Source organism: Lingula anatina, chromosome 5 (genome assembly GCF_051362555.1).
Source record: "Lingula anatina isolate TDL-2025a chromosome 5, LinAna3.0, whole genome shotgun sequence".
Lineage (NCBI taxonomy): Eukaryota > Metazoa > Brachiopoda > Lingulata > Lingulida > Lingulidae > Lingula > Lingula anatina.
The window spans coordinates 4,372,358-4,390,481 of NC_141771.1; the positions used below are offsets into that span (position 1 = coordinate 4,372,358).

The following is an 18,124-nucleotide window of genomic DNA, read 5'->3' on the forward strand; positions in this document are numbered from 1 at the left end:
CAGAAGAGACACTGGTGGTGTTTCAGACCTATATTTGTTTTGTAAAAACGTAGGCTTTCGTCGAATTATTTTGAACTGATGAAGACCAAATTTGGGGCTACAATTGTTTTATGAAACAGCTAGGTCTTCTGACTCACCTGACATACCTTATTTCCTTTCCATGTCACTTGACGCCCGCTCATTTCTGTCACATTCACCAACGAGGTAGATACATGTAAAGACAATTATTGCGGTTATACGCTAGATAAATTCCGCTAAAAACTGGGGATACGTGGAGGTACTAGTAGCAAAAGTAATTGAGAAATATACTTCCTAAACCACAAACATCTCAATCCTGCGATATGACACCGAAGTCATTATGAATATAAATACAGTGCATGGTGTAATATACTACGCCAGCGATACGTATTGTTAGCGTGGTGGCTGACATACGACTGACTTTTATCGTGTTAATATCTTAGTACACTGACCAAGGTTCGCTTGACCTACTTCAGTCCTGATCTTCAGCGCACCACATATCACCACTAGATGCACATTGTAGGCTGGGCTAGGTGAAAACAAGAGGCAGGCCAAGCCGGGGTCCGTCATTCACAGCTCGCTTAGTGTATGTGTAAGGTAGGTTGTTAAAGTCGTTAATCATTTCTTTAATTATATTAGTACGTTTGTCCTTTAGGGGCAGTGTGTCAATAAAGAACATGCACGTTGAGAAGAGCAGGGGAGAAAGAGATGGATAGGGGTAGTAAAGTGTCTTTGTCCCCCACTCCTTACCGACCTCCCGGCAAAACGTCACTTATAATCTGGTAAGGTAGCAGGCCCGTAGCCGGGGGGGGGGGGGGGGGGGGGGGTTCGAAAAAAACCACCCCTTTTGCTGGGAAAAGGTCCACTCTGGGTAAAATTTGATCTAGGTACATGACGTTTTTAGGGAAAAATGTCCACTTTTTCAGAAAAAGAACCCCCTTTTGAAATTGCAGACTGGTTCTGGTGCCATATTCCAGACAGTATGTCCCTCCCCTACCCATGATCTATAATGCGGTGTTACAAGATCGGTAATCCGCTTGCTATGACTTTAGGTGACTTGTACAGGTACATCTTATCAAGAATGTATTGTGTAAAACATCGTTTATCTTATGCCGTACATTACACTGAACTTCTATACACTGGCCCTCAATAAGCTTTATTTATATTAAATGTGGGATCCCGGACTAACATCCGCAGGACCTCTATTCCTGTCCCGTCGGTTTCCATTGATATGAATATACAGCTAGGGTAAGTCCTATATTTTGACTGTAGTTCTACATTGTAGTGGAGGGTGGTCTCTCTCTCTGATAAACGGGTCCTCTGTTTCCTTACAGCCTCATGTAACGTAACCTGGATGTTTCGTGCTCAGAATTTGTACCCAGACTGTTCTCCAAACTTGAATAATTCTATAACAATGTCGGGTACAGAGAAAGACACAATAGACATGTGCCCTCTCTCTCTCTCTCTCTCATTACTCCCTACCCTCTACCAGGGCCACCTTTGGGTTTTTACTAAGTGAATTTACAGGTTACATCTCATAACACACTTTCTGCTGGACAAAAATGTGCACATAATTTTTCTGTGGCCAGTAAAGTGGTCACACCCATACAAAAAAGGAGATGGAAGGATGGGAAACAAAACGGAGCATTTTCCCTCAGTCTCACATATTTTGGTAAATATGTTCTTGTGCACAGTTCAATTTTTGGAAATGATTATTTAATTTGATTTTTTTTTCATCGTGCGCCTCCTATCTCTCCTTAAGCAAAACCATGTCTTATCTAAAACAATCATTTGTTATTTTATTTCTCTGTGTAATTTTATTTCTCAATTGTGTATTAAATTGAAAACATGTTGCATTTTAAATCATTTTTTCTTTATTTTCAGATTCAAAACTTACATTGTTGTCGTAGTTGGACTGTAGCTGGCCTGAAGTCCAGACACCATGGAAGTCTGTTCTCTTACCGTCATTGCTGTAGTAGTGGTGCTGGGGTTTATACTGAACAGGTTTCTGCGTAGTCTACGTATCAATAGGTACTCATACGCCCTCAAGTACGTGCTCATAACAGGTGAGTGTTGCTGAATACATTCTGTAAGACTGCATTCCCATAGATTTAGATCGATCCATCTAAATCGACCTAGCTCCCTGGGGGTTCACGTTAAATTGATGTCAGCCGAGAGCGCACGGCACTTAATTAACCCCTTACAGCTTTTAGTAGGCGCGACAGACGCTTAAGCCGGCTAAGCTCACTAGACAGTAATCTAGTGAGACTCCCCACAGGGATACATCGATCTAAAATCTGTGGGAATGGGGTCTTAGAATGTTATCTGTCTAAATGATGTTAATGTTTCTTTTCAATATTTCATGGAACAAAACGACAGTCTGGCAAACTTTTCAAACCACAGTATTTTCTATATGCAAGAACAATTGTACACTACTATAAGGCCGCATTCAGAGCAGTGGACTTACTAGTCCCAGGGCCAAATATGCCCGACCCACTTGAATACTTCCCCACGGCGAATCTATTCCGTGTCTGTTAGCAGATTAGACGGCAAGCTTTGTAGCGGGTCGCCATATTTGACCAGCAGACTGGTTAGTCCATTGTTCTGAATGCGGTCTAAGTGTTTAGAAGTCATAAAGGCGGCTTGTTGTTTACATACTTAAACACATATTATATGATAAAATGGTTGTGTGTGGGTCATGGATTTAAACGACATAGAAGATGCAGATAAAAAAGATTAGACAGGTTAGGTCATCGGCTGAACGTTCTTGAGCGAGGTCTCATGTTTGAGACGGTGCTGGCCCCTAGCGGTCAGCCACGGGCTCTGCTGTGTATACGTATTCTAACTTGGGGCAAAAATTCTAATATGGATATTCAATGTGCCTGATTATGAGAAATATCATAAATATATTGCTTAAATAATATTGATTTTAAAACACCCTGCACCCAATGAATCATTGAATAGTTTTTCCCATTGTATTCATTGGCCGCATTCAGAACAGTGGACTAACTAGTCCGCGGGTCAAATATGGCGACCCACTACAAAGCTTGCCGCCTAATCCGCTAAAAGACACTGAATAAATTCCCCGTGGGGAAATATTCAAGTGGGTCGGCCATATTTGACCCTCGGACTAGTTAGTCTACTGTTCTGAATGTGGCCATTATCTCTCATCCAATATACTATGTAGTGCGCTACTAAATGCCAGTGGACATCAGAATTTGCTTCCGTGGGGTAAAATTTGTGTAAACCTGAATTTGCAGTAAACACTTGGTCTGTTTCTCTGGACACGAGGTTACCTTACTTTTCCTTTCAGGCTGCGACACAGGGTTTGGAAACATAACGGCTAAGAAACTCTACCAGATGGGCTTCAACGTGTTTGCTGCCTGCCTGACTGAGGCTGGCAAAGAAGAGTTAGTCCAGTTTGCGAACAATGTACGTAGCTAACCTCTCTCTCTCTCTCTCTCTCTCTCTCTCTCTCTCTCTCTCTCTCTCTAACACACACACACACACACACACACACACACGGACACAGGCAAACATTTACCCTCACTAGCTCGATTATTATACGATTATTATAATAATATCATGTGTATTTTTAGGAAAATAAGTCGAACAAAATGATACCATTTTCAATGGACGTAACAAAAACGGAAAGTATCAAGGAAGGTTACAGCTTTGTCGAAGGGCAAATACCGCATGGGAAAGGTAAGGAGTTCTCTTAAAGGAATAAAATGCTTTATTTGACCTTTATGTAGAAAAATATTTATTTTACTGGATATAAAAACAATGTAATTCAACCATAACTGAAATGTGCCATACTCAAAACCTTTGGAAATTAAAGTAAATTAAGTAAGTTATATTTTAGGATTGTGGGGCCTAGTTAACAACGCAGGGATAGCAGGACCAGTAGGGGGGATCGAGTTTTTCACCAAAGCCCACTACCAACGGGTCCTCGACGTTAACGCCCTTGGGATGTTTGACGTGACGACCCACTTCCTTCCCTTGTTAAAGATAGGGAAGGGGAGAATTGTTAACACCGCAAGCATCATGGGAAGGCTTGGTTTCGCCGGTATCGCACCATATTGTGTGTCCAAATATGCGGTAGAGGCGTTTTCAGATTCTGCTAGGTACGTAATGTCGGTTTGAAGTGTTAAGTTATGGCGCAGTTATATATGCTGCCATCTAGCGCACTGTGTCGTTATAATAATAATAATAATAATGATAATAATAATAATTATAATAATAATATTTATTCCTTAATAATTAATTCCTAATAATAATTAATTCCTAATAATAATATTTATACCACACTACACTACCGTCTCAGTGCTGTTTGTTATGATAATTTGAATTATTAATAACGTTAAGTCATTTCAATCTTACCTCCAACATATCCTTATTGGGTTGTTTTAATATATTGTATCTATTTTACAACATAGTCGTCAAATATCCATAATTCGTCCAGATTGTTTTTATCTCTTGCAGCGGTTCTTTTCATAGACATCATTTTATCAATACCGTGCCCAGATGAGCCAATTTTACTTTATAATGAACACTACAAATCTTAACACGTGTTATTTTTTATATGGTGACTGGATTGTTTTGAATACCGTGTATCCTCTACTCTGCGCAGGCGTCAACTCAAACTGTGGGGTGTCAGTGTTCACATTGTGGAACCCGGGTTCTTCAGGACCAACATCACCGACCTCAGCTTACTGGAGGAGAACTATAGGAAGACGTTTTACGGGGCTGACCCGAAGGTCATTGAAGAATACGGACAGGAATTTTTTAAAGAAAGTAAGTCGTTTAATTGATTGTCAGATTTAAAGAATAGTAAAGAGAAAATGAAAAGCATAAAGTAAACTGACCAAAGATGATAAGATATACATGTACTAGCACGACGCTATATAGTTCATTTGAACAGATTGCAACAGCCACATCGAATATTTGATTATTTTACAACAAGCTCGACAAATTAGATTGTCTTATAATTATCATAAAAAGGAAGAATGATGTACATGTACCTGAAACCCTTTTATTAAGAGAGTCGATATCCTCTGTTAGATTATTCTCCCAAGTTTGCCCAGAGTCGCAAAACATAGTGTATTATTTGGCCAAGTGAAAAGCGTCAGGTTTTAGTTATATAAAACATACTAAACTTATTCACAAACCACTTACCCTGATGCATAGACAACTTTAAAACCTAGTCCTTAACCTAAACAAAAGTTTTCAATAACCTAGCAGACAGTCGTTGACAATGGCAACCAGCATTCCATGGCAATATAACGCCTATTGTAAAGATGTATGTATAAAAATCGTGTGTGAAATCAATTATACGCACAACTCTGAACGTATGAAATCACCCTGTTGCCAGCATAATAAAATGAAGATATAAGCAGGATATACGTGTACAATTGTTTTGAACAAGCCCAAAATAGTTTGTCTTCCTCCGTGTGTGCGAACGTACACCGACGTTTGGCTGCGTTCTCGTGACGTGCACGACGTAGGTCTAACGAAACCATTTATTTGACTGCGTATGGGTGATTCTTCTCACACGTATACGTGCTGTAGGTTAGATTGACAGTTCCTTTACTTTGCATTCACCCCTGTGTGCATCGTCGATTCAACTCTGTGATTACCCTTATGTTTCAGCAATGGAGGTTCAACTAAAGAAATCCGTTGTGATTGCCAACAAAAACATCCATCTAGTCCGGGACGCCTACATTCATGCGTTAACTGCCGTGTACCCTTACGTCAGGTATTATGTCGGACCGGACGCCCATTTGTTCTATATCCCTCTGGCCTTTTTACCCGGCGCCATCCAGGACAAGATATTTGCCGTTTTGTCCAAGCCTCCGTTGCCAGCGGCTTTGAAGAAAAAGAAGTAAAAAAAAGAAAAGACAATGGTATAATATGATTTGAATAAAGACGCGGAATGTGAAACCAAGCGCTTGAGATTTGCATTTATTTTGTTGATTTTCGATTTGAATCCGATAGAGACAGAAAAGGAAAGGAAGGGAACAGGAGAAATGAGAAAATGAGAAAGATAATTTCATAAAAAATATTCAAATGATCAAAAGCCAATTAATGGTTGGACGTATTATGACAATTTAACACAGTATTATGACAAGTAGTATTTGAAGGAAGCGTCAGACTGGCCCCACCCTCCGTTGGGGATTAATCCCGGCCAGTATAAGTCGGATGATGATGATTATGATGATTACGTTGTTTTTGGTTTAGAAAGAAATACTTGTAATAAATAGAAACGTAGCCTTAAAAGTCCATTTTCTTAATTATATCGCAGATTTAAGTTTGGAACTTGAATGTAGCGTCACGAGGAAGTCTAGAGCAAGGTATTTTTTGTAATGTCTTTCGGGCGTGTATTTTGTGGAAAGCGCCAGTTTGCAGTTCGTTTTCAGAGAGTGAAAAATTGTACAAGTCACTGTCTAGAAAGATAGAGTATTCATAATTCTTGTAGTATTCACGGCATTTATATTGCTCAAATAATTAAAGGCTCTTATATTTTTGTTATACAGTCCACGCCATGTTATAAATTTTCTTATTTTGTAAAATTGAATAAAGTTTAAAATGTTATATTATATAACGTTTTCAATTCCCCTTGCATGTACTTTATATGTTAGAGGACATGCCATACCCCTACATACCTACACAATGGTGTACATATTAAGTAAAAAGAAAAAAGTTTATCCATGACAGAACTGTAAATACCTTGAAGAATCTGAAAATGCCTGTACTTACATTTGTACACATTTTTGTACAAATGTACACATTTAGCAAAACTGTAAGTGCAGTACACGGGATCATCTTGAGTGTATCTTCTACTGTAAGTTTATCGCCTATTACTGTAAACTGCAGCGGGAATTTCCACCAGTGAAGTTCTCCGGTCTTAAACCGTTCGCCCAGATGGCATTTTTCTCTAAGGGACCGTTCTCACAAAAGTGCAGAGATGAAATAAAAAAAAAAACACCGCGATTGGCACTATTATTCATATCTAAAATACTGGTTTGTAAATTTCAATTAAACATTTTCAATTAAAATTCCACATTTTACCATAATTCTTTATATTTTATAATGAATTAAATATTGGTAACTTGGCCTAAATGGTAGACACTTACCAGGGTCATCTCAGATGTCGTCAGCGTCTAAAAAAATGGAAAAGTCGCGACAGATTAGCCGACTTATATACAAGTCTGGAACACATGCACGTCACTAAGCTGAGAATGTGTATATTGATAAGCAAGGGGCAAATAAAATTATACTTATCGACGCGGGCTGCAGCTCTGACCTTTATATTAACACCAAATAGGCTTCATTTCATTAGCATTAATAGCATGATAGTTTCCAACGTTTTTAATGTTTCATTGCTACTGAAATTTTTATTTACTTGCACTGTAAATGCATTTGGGTTAAAGATTGAAAATATAAACTCACATTCAAAATAGTGTCGCGGTTTAATTGCCTACAGCCAAACATACGATCACATGTAAAGCAATGACTGGCATTACTTCCTCATAATGGAAGGCGACTTCATTGGTGAAAAAAGGACCCCGACGTCGCGATAGTTATCACGTTATAGGACATTTGTATCCAAACATATAATATTGATAAATATAAACCTTTTTTGCATTTTAGGGATAGTAATAATTATGATTATGAAAATAAGTCTTTTCAGAGTCAGACGCGACTTTATCAAGGCGATTGCTTCTTTTTAAAATTAAATTTGTTTATCTACTTATAAGCCAATAACCTACCGATACCCTGCCGTGTATGCCCCCCCCCCCTTCCTTCGGACACCTCTTGACCCCCCCCCCCCCTCCTCCTTTCTGAAATCCTGGATCCGCGCCTGCATATGGCCGAGTATTTTAAAATTGCTCAAGATATACACCCGGTAGTACTTATGTTTAATCAGAAATCCTTTCGGTCATACATGTTTGTAAATATAATTAAAATGTACAGTTTACCTAATTAGATAAAACTTACAGTATAAAAGCATGATATTCAAAAACCTTACATTTCAAAACGTAGGACCTGCAATAGGGACTTTCTCACCATTATCCCAGGCAATATCTTATTTGGTGATGAAGTGGCATTTTATCCTATGAAGTAGATTTGTCAGTAAAATCAGAACATTTATCCCGTGAAGTGGCGATATACCATTAAATATCTGAACACACATTTAGTCTTAAAAAAGGTGTCCACGTAAAACAATTGATTTGCTATTGCTGAATCACATGTCTGGAATAAGTGGGTGAATCAATACAATTGATTGCGACGAGGCATTATCTCTAATCTTCTCTTTGGAAAATCACAGCCGGTTTTCCATCAGTGACAGAATACATGAAGAATATGGAATATTAATCGATCGGACAGCTAATGCATCATAACAGACTAAACTTCCACTTTACATTCACTCTCATTCAGAAATGGAAACGTCTACACTTACAGTAAATGCATTACTGTTAATATTTTAATGGACGCGTCCTGGCATTTATTGATTTTAAGTTAACGCGTGCATCATCACGAGCTCTTACAGACAAATGCATTGTCAGAAAATAAATAAAATTATTTGTGGCCTATTCTAATTTACAGCGAACATATCAATGGATGCAGATGGATACAGATGAACATAAGATCAAAGGCAACATTATGTCACAATTTTCTAGAAACTAGCTGAGATACGAAATGCAACACTCGGGACTGACAACGTTATTTCGGCTTTAAATACAAGACGCATTCCAGATCAGTCACACTGACGACTTTTAAGGTGGACAAAGATCACCAAAAAACAAATCGTGAGAGCTAAGCTGCCTGAGTTGACATTCTAGTCGCTCAGCTCGAGCCGAAACGTGTGCAGCGGGTGGGATTACGGTTTTCCATCATCTTTTGCATTTAGATTTATCCGCTGATAAGTGAGACGAATGGTTTTGATTGAGTGAATGCCACTGATCAGGGCAAATTAGATATAAGTTCATCTATCTTTGTGATTTTATTGCACATTCAGAGAACTGTGACAGTCAATAGGCCGATCTTCCTGTCAGAATGAACATTTCTGCTTGGGGTTTGTTGTTGTTTTTATCTGGATGTTTCATGCGCACAGGTAAGAATTTAAAAATTCTGTCGATTAATTTATTGTCTTATCATGTGATAAACACATTGACGTATGATAAATAATCATAGTTATTATAAAACAGAAAGTAATTTGCGACTCAAATAATATATCGTAATTTAAAGGTCTACATTTAAAACGAAATTGTTTTAAATTCCATTTTTAGAATCTAAAATTGACATCAAAGATTCTAAGTTGCAAAATGGTAAGGAAGCACTCCATTTGAAAAGCGCTTATGATTACGAATAATTACTTATAATTAGGTCACTACAGGAATCGGTAAACAACGTACAGTTTAATGGTTTGGTAAGATTAAGATGAGAATATTGCGTTTAGAGGTCAAAAAAATAAAACAGAATTCAGTTTTTAAATTCGATTCTCTTTAGACTGTCTTTTCCTCTTTTGAAATAAACGAGTAATAATAATGAAAATATTATTATTATTATTATTATTATTATTATTATTATTATTATACTCGCCCATTAGAAATACACTACGACTGTTATCATATCAACATACAGAAATCTAATGCATTTTATTTTCTGTGGTTTTAGAAAGTTTGAACACCACGTCGGACAGACTGTACAAAGACCTCCTATCTCCAGACTACAATAAATACATACAGCCTCTGTATAATGAGACTGCCGAGACAGACGTGGGCGTGTCCATCGATCTGAGCCAGATCAAGGAAGTGGTTGGTATCAATCATTCAGTAGACCAATCGATACAAGACTAATTAACTTGATTAAATAATTCTATGTTCAGCAAAGGAATAGTTTAAATAGACGCTGATTGTAACAGTTGAAAATTGTTCGCATAGTTGCAAGCAGCAATTTGTTTAAAAATGTAAATTAGCCATATGATGTAGATATATTTTTCTTGTGCATTTCTTTCTTTTCTTTTCTCATTTTCACATGTAATTGAAAACCCAAGAGTGAACAGAAACAAAGTATCACCACTTCAGTCTGGATCTCGGCCGTGAGTTATCTAAAACAAACCAAATCATTAGCGTGATATAATTATTACCTCCATCTAAGAGGCACTGGTTAAGTCTTGGTTGTTTTGTAAGACAACAACAGTCTAACTAAAAAAAATATTAACAACTTTCCTTCTTCTCCTAACTGCCTTCACTTATTTAGAAGAGATTATATAATTATCTTATTTCCATTTAATTGTTCTTTTGGTTCTACTTCTTATTACTTTTGTTATTCTAACTCACTTCATTTTTACCTCATTGTCATTTGGATTTCATAATTTATTCATCTTTTTTCATTAACACAATATTTCATTTTAACCCACTATTATTATTATTATTATTATTATTATTATTATTATTATTATTATTGGATGAATCAATTGATTATGTTAACTATTAAGGTCTGGAGCGACTACCGCCTACAGTGGGACCCTCTGTTATATGATAACGTAACCAAAGTCTTCCTGCCTCAGGCCATGCTGTGGAAACCGGATATGTACCTGGAAAACAGGTAGGCAATTATAAAGAAAAATAAATTAAATATAAGACAAATATAAAAACATGGATAACAATGTTATAGTAACCAACGTAATAATAAATCTGACGTCATTAAAAGCTTGGATCAGACCCATCTAATACTGCCAGCGTTGGATACCTGTATATTGATTTCAGATAAAATGTTATTTATTTTATATTTATTTATTTTGGCAAAAGTCCCAAGAGAACTCATATTTAACCATTACGCTTCCCGACTGCGCAGTCAGCCCGTTGCCGACTACGTGCAGGCGCTTGCGCACATTCATCCCACCCACCCGAAGTAGGCCTACTGGTACATGTAGCATTTCTTTCATTTATTCCTGTTAACTGTTTTGTACATGTATGAGCAGTGTGACTTAACAAACTAAGGATTCAAACCTAATACATGTAGAACCTGAGCGGAACATGGACTTGGTTTCCTAAACATTGGAAGAAGATCAACGACATTTAGGGCTGTTTGGCTGCGCCGCTTGTGAAAAAAAAGATTGTCCTTTATCCCCTCCCCCCCCCCCCCCCCCCCCATCCTAGACCCATCATTAGACATGTACGTGGCTTATCACTTTAACCGAACGTGTTGGAAAAGGGAATTATGAAGTAGCGTTTCTTTTCAGTTTTGACGGTAGTGGGTGGATATTTGATTACAAGGACATGGCGAACTCTTTCGCAGCCTTAGAACACAGCGGAGCAGTCATTGCTATACAGTTTCAGCACGTGACCACCTTCTGCGACCTCAACGTTCAAAGGTTGGTCAGGTGTAGGCCTATGCAGTTTAAGGAAAAGATGTTATTGCTAAAACGATTATATCATTAACTAAATTACATGAAGTCCTAAAGTAAATTGTATTCAAAAGAGGAGAAAGAAAGAAATGATTTTTATATCTGCAATAACTCGAGAAAAATATTTCTAGCTATCTGATTATCTCGCATATTTTATTTTGTGACTGTCCCTCTCAGAAAAAATTGTCGTCGATTAAGTGGCGTGCCTTTTATGATGACAATACCAATTAGAATCCGTACGTCATAAAAGGAGTCCACTGCATCAAAATATACCTTTATTTCAGGTACCCTTTCGATAATCACACGTGTTGCATGGAGATCTCATCCTACATATTAGAAAAGATAAACCTGAGTCCCGGTCACTTTGGGTTCACAGAGTTTTTTACCAGTGTCGAGTGGGAAGTAAGTTTTTGCAAAGTTCTCGAACTTTCGCAAAGAATTTTGGTCTGATATGTCAGTTTTTAATACAACTAACATACATTTGGTTTATAATCAAGATAAAAAGGTTGCTTCCTTTTTCCCCCGAAATTATGACTTGTTTGTGATAGGCTAAAGGAAAAAAAATAGAAGAAAAAGGTTAAACAGGAGTGTTAAGCTGCTATAGGATGTGATAACTGAAAGTGGGAGAGCGTTGATTCGGCTTTGATCTGAAGGAGTTGATGTCGCAATTCTGATTTTTCACACGTTAAAAGTACATAAATGCATGGTATAACATTTTCAAAAACTCGGTGGTTTCATTTCAAAAATATTGAACCTCTCAACTTCGGAGAAAAAAGTTTAACACCATTTAGTTTGTTTCAAAATCGATCGAGCAACGCTCATGAGCATGTTAACAATTTCTGTGTCGAGAGACCGCCTTAGTGTGTCACTTCATGATCCGCCAGCAGAAAAAAAAAATTGTTTTTCCTATTTACAGATAAGTCACACCTGGTCGTACACGAAATGGCACAATGTGGCTTCAACGTCACAGTCATCGTACAACGCGTCACTTATGGGGATTGGGTGGAAGAAATTGGTGTTTTGCATCAACATACGCCGCACCATGTCGTTTTTCACGTTGTGTATGCTGTTTCCGTGTATGGTGTTATGTATGCTGTCCTTGCTGGTCTTTCTGATGCCGCCGAATTCTGGAGAAAAGTTGTCAGTTGGTGAGTTGTCAAATAAGGAGGGAAGGGAAGGGGGTAGGGGTTGTTGCTTTTGGAACTTTTTTAAGGCTGCATTCAGAACCAGTTGATCCGCGGACCAACTAGTTCACAGATCAAATATGGCGTCACCCACTTGAAAGAGTGCCGAAAATTAATTGCTCTGCCCCTGCTGGGACGGCGCGCGTGGGAGGCGGGGAATCCATCGTCAATTACGCGCCATATTTGATACGTGGACTAGTTAGTCTGCGGATCAACTGGTTGTGAACGAGGCCTAATGGGGGCCACTGTAAAAATTCGTACGGAACATGGTCCTGTGTGTGGGTGTTAATTGATGAATAGTATAAGCTCCTCAAACAGGCGCCTTCAACCTGTAGATTTCATGGGTCGTTGTCTATTAACTGTTTGAATAAATTTGGTCCCGAGTGCGAGCTTATTATTCTGTGTCATATTTCCCTGATGTTTCCAGCGTACACGTGTTGGACAGCCATGGTGGTTTTCCTTCTTGTTTTGGTTGATGTCGTCCCTGGCAAAGGTCAACACATGCCCGTACTGGGTAAGTTCATGCATCATAAAAAACTAGAAAATCAATAAATTACTACTACCGGTACTACTCCTACTACATGTACTACTGCTGCTTACACTAATGGCGATGATGATGATAATGATAATAGTCGCTAAAGATTAACAACAATAACAGTATTTATAATCATTACTAATATATTGTTAATGAAAGACCTAATATAAGTAATACTTTTATCAAAATATCGGTCCAATAATGGAAATGAAAATTAACTATAATCCAATATAATGCTTTTCGTGCCGGGCTTGCTGAAAACATACGATTTACAGAATTATTCTTAAGTTCGTTTTGTTTGACGTGCAATGTTTTATAGTAATTGTTGTGTACATGAAGGTACATCAATATATCATATACCAATACTTACCAACGAGCATTGAAAAGTGGTAATCTCAGCCGCTTATATTTCACATCCTAGGAATATTCTTCCTGTTCACATTGTGTTTGGTGAGCGCGTCCATACTTATCACCGTCTGGACACAAAACATTTATCACAATTACAACATCAACAGACGGCCGCCTGGATGCGTTCTCAAGGTAAACATTTATATCCAAGGTGCAAGTAATATCAAATCATTTTCTTAGTTAAGACACTAGGAAAACTACATGGATAACCATGCAGTAATACTTGTAAAATATGTATAATCTATATAATATTTATCAAAATAGGCCAATCAGTGTGTTAGTATTAACTTTTAAGGTTATTGAACTCAATATGATAATATCTAATTATTACAAGTCTTGTGAGATTGGGTAGGAAGATGGGATTTTTTTTTTTAGAAGACGCTACTGAAACATGTAACTTAGACCAAATTCTTTACACAAAAGTATATAGATTTGTTCTTGGATATTTATCGAACTGTCAGTTTGCTACACCCGGATTAATTAATTGTCACACTAATAATGCGTTTTTCAGTTCTGTCGCATCGCTTCCAAAATAACCACGCTGAATTCGAAACAAACCGGGAGCAACCCAAGAGCTGTGCAACCGGATGCGGAAGTAAACCAGACAAGAAACCAAGATTCGGAGAGTTTCACGGAACGCTCTGCCCCGTCCTTTCCGCGGAGTGTGGAAACAGTTGAACAATCAGAGATTGCGACAGACTGGGAATTCGTCAGTAAAGTTATGGACCGATTGTCCTTTTACATCTTCGCCATTGGTTTACTCCTGGCTGTTGGCTATGTTTTATTCCCAGAGGCTTGAGACATTCCGGACAAGGTGACATTTTGGCGTTACCGGAGAAAAAAGGGGGTAGGGGTTGCACTGGGGACACATGGTCCCTCGGATCACCCTAAATAATATTTTCGCTTTTTTACCCCTCTCACCAGTCCCCCCCCCACACACACACACTCCATATTTGGCAACATTAACGCCTTTATGCGTGTATGTGAAATTGAATGATTTTGATACTGGATAATTTTTTGTCAAGGTAATATTTTTATTAAAATACATTCAGGTGCAATGCTAGATGGTGCCAGAAATGCTGATGATGACGATGTTTAAACGATTTATTGGTTTAGTGTTTATCATTATAGTTGTGGTCAGTGAAATTGTTTTATTATACCAGATAACGTAAATGTTTTTTATCATTTGACAGGTCATATTAATTTTGTTTTCGACGGGATTAGAAGTTAGGCAGAGCTAGTAAATAATGAATACTGTTGTATTGCAAATTAAAAAATTAAATTTGCACCCACATGAATAAGGCTTCGTTCACATGCAATGTCTATTTTCTATTTTCTATTTTCTATTTTCGGTATGTCTTATGATCACGGTCTGTGCACTGAATATCCCGCCGCGTAATTACTGGCAGCGCGAGCCAGTTACTTATAGTAACTTATAGTAACTGGCTCGCGCTGCCAGTAATTACGCCGCAGGATATTAAGTGCACAGACCGTGATCATAAGACATACCGAAAATAGAAAATAGAAAATAGAAAATAGACATTGCATGTGAACGAAGCCTAAGGTTATGGTTGTTTGGCAGTACAAAGCATATTGCTCAAGCGCTGTGTAGATTTTAAGCTGGATAAAAGCCGGACGGGGCTCTCACACATGTACGTACATTGTAGGAGAGAAACAATAGGGACATCTTCCCAGGCGGAAAAGTTAAAGAAAAATATTATCTTTATTTTCTACGAGTATGACTCAACACATTAACCCTTATTAAATTGTCATTATACTTATTACAAGTTATCGTTAATTAAATTTTGTCTAAGCCCGTATACATAGGACAACTAGGGAAGGATGTTGTGTAATCATAATAATTTATGAAACATCTCAGAATTAAAAACTCATCCAGTTAATAGTCAATCCGCTTAAATGGAATGTTGTGCCTGTTAAAAAAGGACCAGTATTTAAACCAAACGTTACAATGTAATTCAAGCTTTCTCCTACAACACCAACGACGAAATTGAAATTGACCAAAAGATTGTGGTCAATGGATTCAGATCAAGCTGCTCAGGAGTGGGTATAGATGTATGTATTTGTATTTTACAATGAAAAGCACGTCATATTTTCATATTTATATATTTGTATGAGTGACAATGCGTAAATAAAAAAATTCTGAAATAAAAATACATGTCTTGGAAAGGAGAAACAATACTAAAATGTGTCCATATTAACAGCTGTTATATCTAATATATAATATCGTAATGCGTTACTGATGTCGCTGGCCCGGTGCCATGCATGAGAAAGAGTTCCCTGCAGTGCAGTGTCTGGTCCCCATTGATTTGTACAGGTAAGCCCGTCCTAAATTTTGACCCATTTACAGTACGTCACATTAAACCTAGTCTGTATGAATCCAATGGAGGTCGGACTCTCTATTACACGGACCCGCAGTTCCTTTACACCGGTGTTCATCAACACATTGCAGTCTGAGGATCAAAATCTCAGAACGCTTGTTAGTAGTGGAAGTACCTTTACGAAGAACTATTTCATCTTCTTTCAAAAATTCAGACAAATATGGATACCATTACACATTTTAATGACGTAATTTTAATGACGAAATGCAAGGTGTTCGTTTTCCTTCCAATATTATGGTGTTTTCAGCCCTGCTTGTCTTATTTGAATCTATCCGGGATAAAATTTCGTATGACTCCTGCTCCCTGGGCTAGTATGGTCATCCAGGCGTCCTCTAGGGGGACAGTTAAGACATACGGGGCGGCAGTCCAGAGAGTGGTCACTGCGTCCGATGAGATGATGTACAGTTGACCAGATATGTAGTTGGGCCAGTACGGGTACGGGTACAGGTTCTCAGAGACTGCTTCCTCGTCGGCAGAGTTTCGCTTCACTTCGTGGTGGTAGTTCATTTTTCCGGCAAACGTCATCGACGGCGGCAGGTCTTCCAGGGCGTAGAGGAGTTTTTGAGGGTTGTAGTACGTTCCGTCGTTTACCTTGACCAGAAAGCGGGCGTTACTGCAGTGTTCTGAGAACCACCGTAGCATCATGGCCGTTTTGCTCGGAGAGGTGTTGTTTTGCTCAAGAAAATCATAAGCGATTATATCGTCGTGAACTTTACCTTCTTCAGTCGTTAAATTCCAAGCGGTGCTATTCTCAGAACGCCCGATGATAAAGTACAGCTTAATATCTGGACGCGAGTCCAAAAACGCCTTGTTGGATTCCCTCCAATGTGCTCTGGTTTCCCATGATTCACTGCGCGTGTGGACTATAATAATGGCGGCCATGGCTCTCTCACACGGCTCACTAGGGGAGAGCAGCGGTTTGAAGTCAAACATGTTCACGGGGACAGTGCTGGGTATATAATAATCTTCTGGGGGGACACAAGTAATTGGCCGACAATTTCTCAGGTCGGCCATCGCGTAGTCTTCGTCTTGATACGATTTCAACCGCATGGCAAAATTCCTGATGCAGAAATTACATTTCGGTAGCTCCTCAATATTCTTGCGATTAACTTTGTCCATCATCGTGCTATTGAATACTGTCTGATAAATCATCCAAACTGCAGCGACGAAAGTTGCAGCAATTATCGTTAACTTACAGTTTTTCCTTCTCGCATGACGGGCTCTTCTCGTGCTGTGTTTAACCCGGTGCATGACCATAGTGCTTATCCCTGATAACGAATCCAAAATGGAGGCATCGAGACTTATCAATTAGTAAGGACTCGGCTTGCAACGTCACTGCTTTAGAACCACGTTTTACATATTTTATGGTTTTCTTGGTTAACATGACGATACAGGCGGTATGCTATGAAGAAGCTGTCAGAGAGAGAGAGAGAGAGAGATGTATGAACCTCCATATAATTACTATATAAACCATCACTTAAAGTCGAAGATATAATAACCTGAACGTTTATCAAACGTCCTGGACCAGAAGAAAACAGAAAATAAAATTAAGCTGTTGTTGAGTGAAAGATATTTATCAAAACTAGAACAAAACTCGTGTTATAATTTCTTATTTGTTTGTTTGTTTTTGAGCATCCAATTCTGCCAGATAAATGTTTATTATTACTTTGATATTGAACACGTAGCTCGCCTAACATCCAATACGTTTGAAATGACCAAGACATTAAGTAGTGTCATTAAAGGTTGAACGCGCTGGTCAACGAGGCATTTAACAGGTACCATCCGTTTCAAGTGCGTATAAATATTTCGTATTAACGCGCGAAAGCGATTCTCAGAATAAATCACGCTATCAATTATTTACAGCAGTAACTGATCATTTGGCACAAAAAGATAATTATTACAAAAGCGTTTTAATTATTTATCGCCATGTGTTCACTTAAAATTATACCCGTTTTCGTCTTATGTTTATTTCAAGTTACCATGATAAGTTGAATTTAAACACGACAGAGCAATCGAGTTTACACAAAGTGGCTCTCTGTCTCGCGCATCAAGATTGAATTTTTTATTTGTTTAAAACGAGTTGCTTGTTCATGTTAGACTGATGTCTGTGCAATCGCAATGCAGTGTGATATCCGAACTGCGGAAAGTGTAATGATTATTTGCT

At 38.2% G+C, this 18,124-nt stretch overlaps 3 protein-coding genes across 4 annotated transcripts; 2 read left to right on the plus strand and 1 right to left on the minus strand.

The window, feature by feature from the left end:
* Positions 1-388: 388 nt before the first annotated feature.
* Positions 389-6,612, plus strand: LOC106156842 (retinol dehydrogenase 7). The gene is made up of 7 exons (XM_013532269.2): positions 389-615; positions 1,903-2,084; positions 3,332-3,450; positions 3,618-3,723; positions 3,884-4,145; positions 4,652-4,815; positions 5,671-6,612. The coding sequence occupies exons 2-7, from the start codon at positions 1,961-1,963 to the stop codon at positions 5,904-5,906; spliced, it is 1,011 nt and encodes a 336-aa protein (XP_013387723.1). The 5' UTR covers positions 389-615; positions 1,903-1,960; the 3' UTR covers positions 5,907-6,612.
* A 1,866-nt stretch (positions 6,613-8,478) lies between these two features.
* Positions 8,479-14,998, plus strand: LOC106156850 (acetylcholine receptor subunit beta-like 2). Of its 2 annotated transcripts, none has more exons than XM_087012389.1 (10): positions 8,479-9,136; positions 9,700-9,839; positions 10,079-10,123; positions 10,523-10,632; positions 11,270-11,410; positions 11,719-11,836; positions 12,351-12,582; positions 13,046-13,132; positions 13,575-13,693; positions 14,073-14,998. In XM_087012389.1, exons 1-10 carry the CDS (start codon positions 9,079-9,081, stop codon positions 14,358-14,360), a joined length of 1,338 nt encoding a protein of 445 aa, XP_086868515.1. In that variant the 5' UTR covers positions 8,479-9,078; the 3' UTR covers positions 14,361-14,998. The 2 variants fall into 2 exon arrangements, with proteins under 2 accessions (XP_086868515.1, XP_086868516.1); XM_087012390.1 differs by having other exon boundaries at positions 8,481-9,136; positions 11,270-11,401.
* Positions 14,999-15,265: 267 nt separating this feature from the next.
* LOC106156877 (beta-1,3-galactosyltransferase 1) lies at positions 15,266-17,415 on the minus strand. The gene has a single exon (XM_013532306.2). It carries the CDS (start codon positions 17,215-17,217, stop codon positions 16,219-16,221), a length of 999 nt encoding a protein of 332 aa, XP_013387760.2. The 5' UTR covers positions 17,218-17,415; the 3' UTR covers positions 15,266-16,218.
* Between the last annotated feature and the right edge of the window lie 709 nt (positions 17,416-18,124).

Coding starts and splice junctions, on each gene's coding strand:
- LOC106156850 (XM_087012389.1), top strand. CDS start 9,079: ATGAACATTTCTGCTTGGGGTTTGTTGTTGTTTTTATCTGGATGTTTC. Junction 10,124..10,522: donor CTTCAGTCTGGATCTCGGCC/GTGAGTTATCTA, acceptor TTAACTATTAAG/GTCTGGAGCGACTACCGCCT. Junction 11,837..12,350: donor TTACCAGTGTCGAGTGGGAA/GTAAGTTTTTGC, acceptor TCCTATTTACAG/ATAAGTCACACCTGGTCGTA.
- LOC106156877 (XM_013532306.2), bottom strand. CDS start 17,217: ATGGTCATGCACCGGGTTAAACACAGCACGAGAAGAGCCCGTCATGCG.
- LOC106156842 (XM_013532269.2), top strand. CDS start 1,961: ATGGAAGTCTGTTCTCTTACCGTCATTGCTGTAGTAGTGGTGCTGGGG. Junction 3,724..3,883: donor GCAAATACCGCATGGGAAAG/GTAAGGAGTTCT, acceptor GTTATATTTTAG/GATTGTGGGGCCTAGTTAAC. Junction 4,146..4,651: donor GCGTTTTCAGATTCTGCTAG/GTACGTAATGTC, acceptor TACTCTGCGCAG/GCGTCAACTCAAACTGTGGG.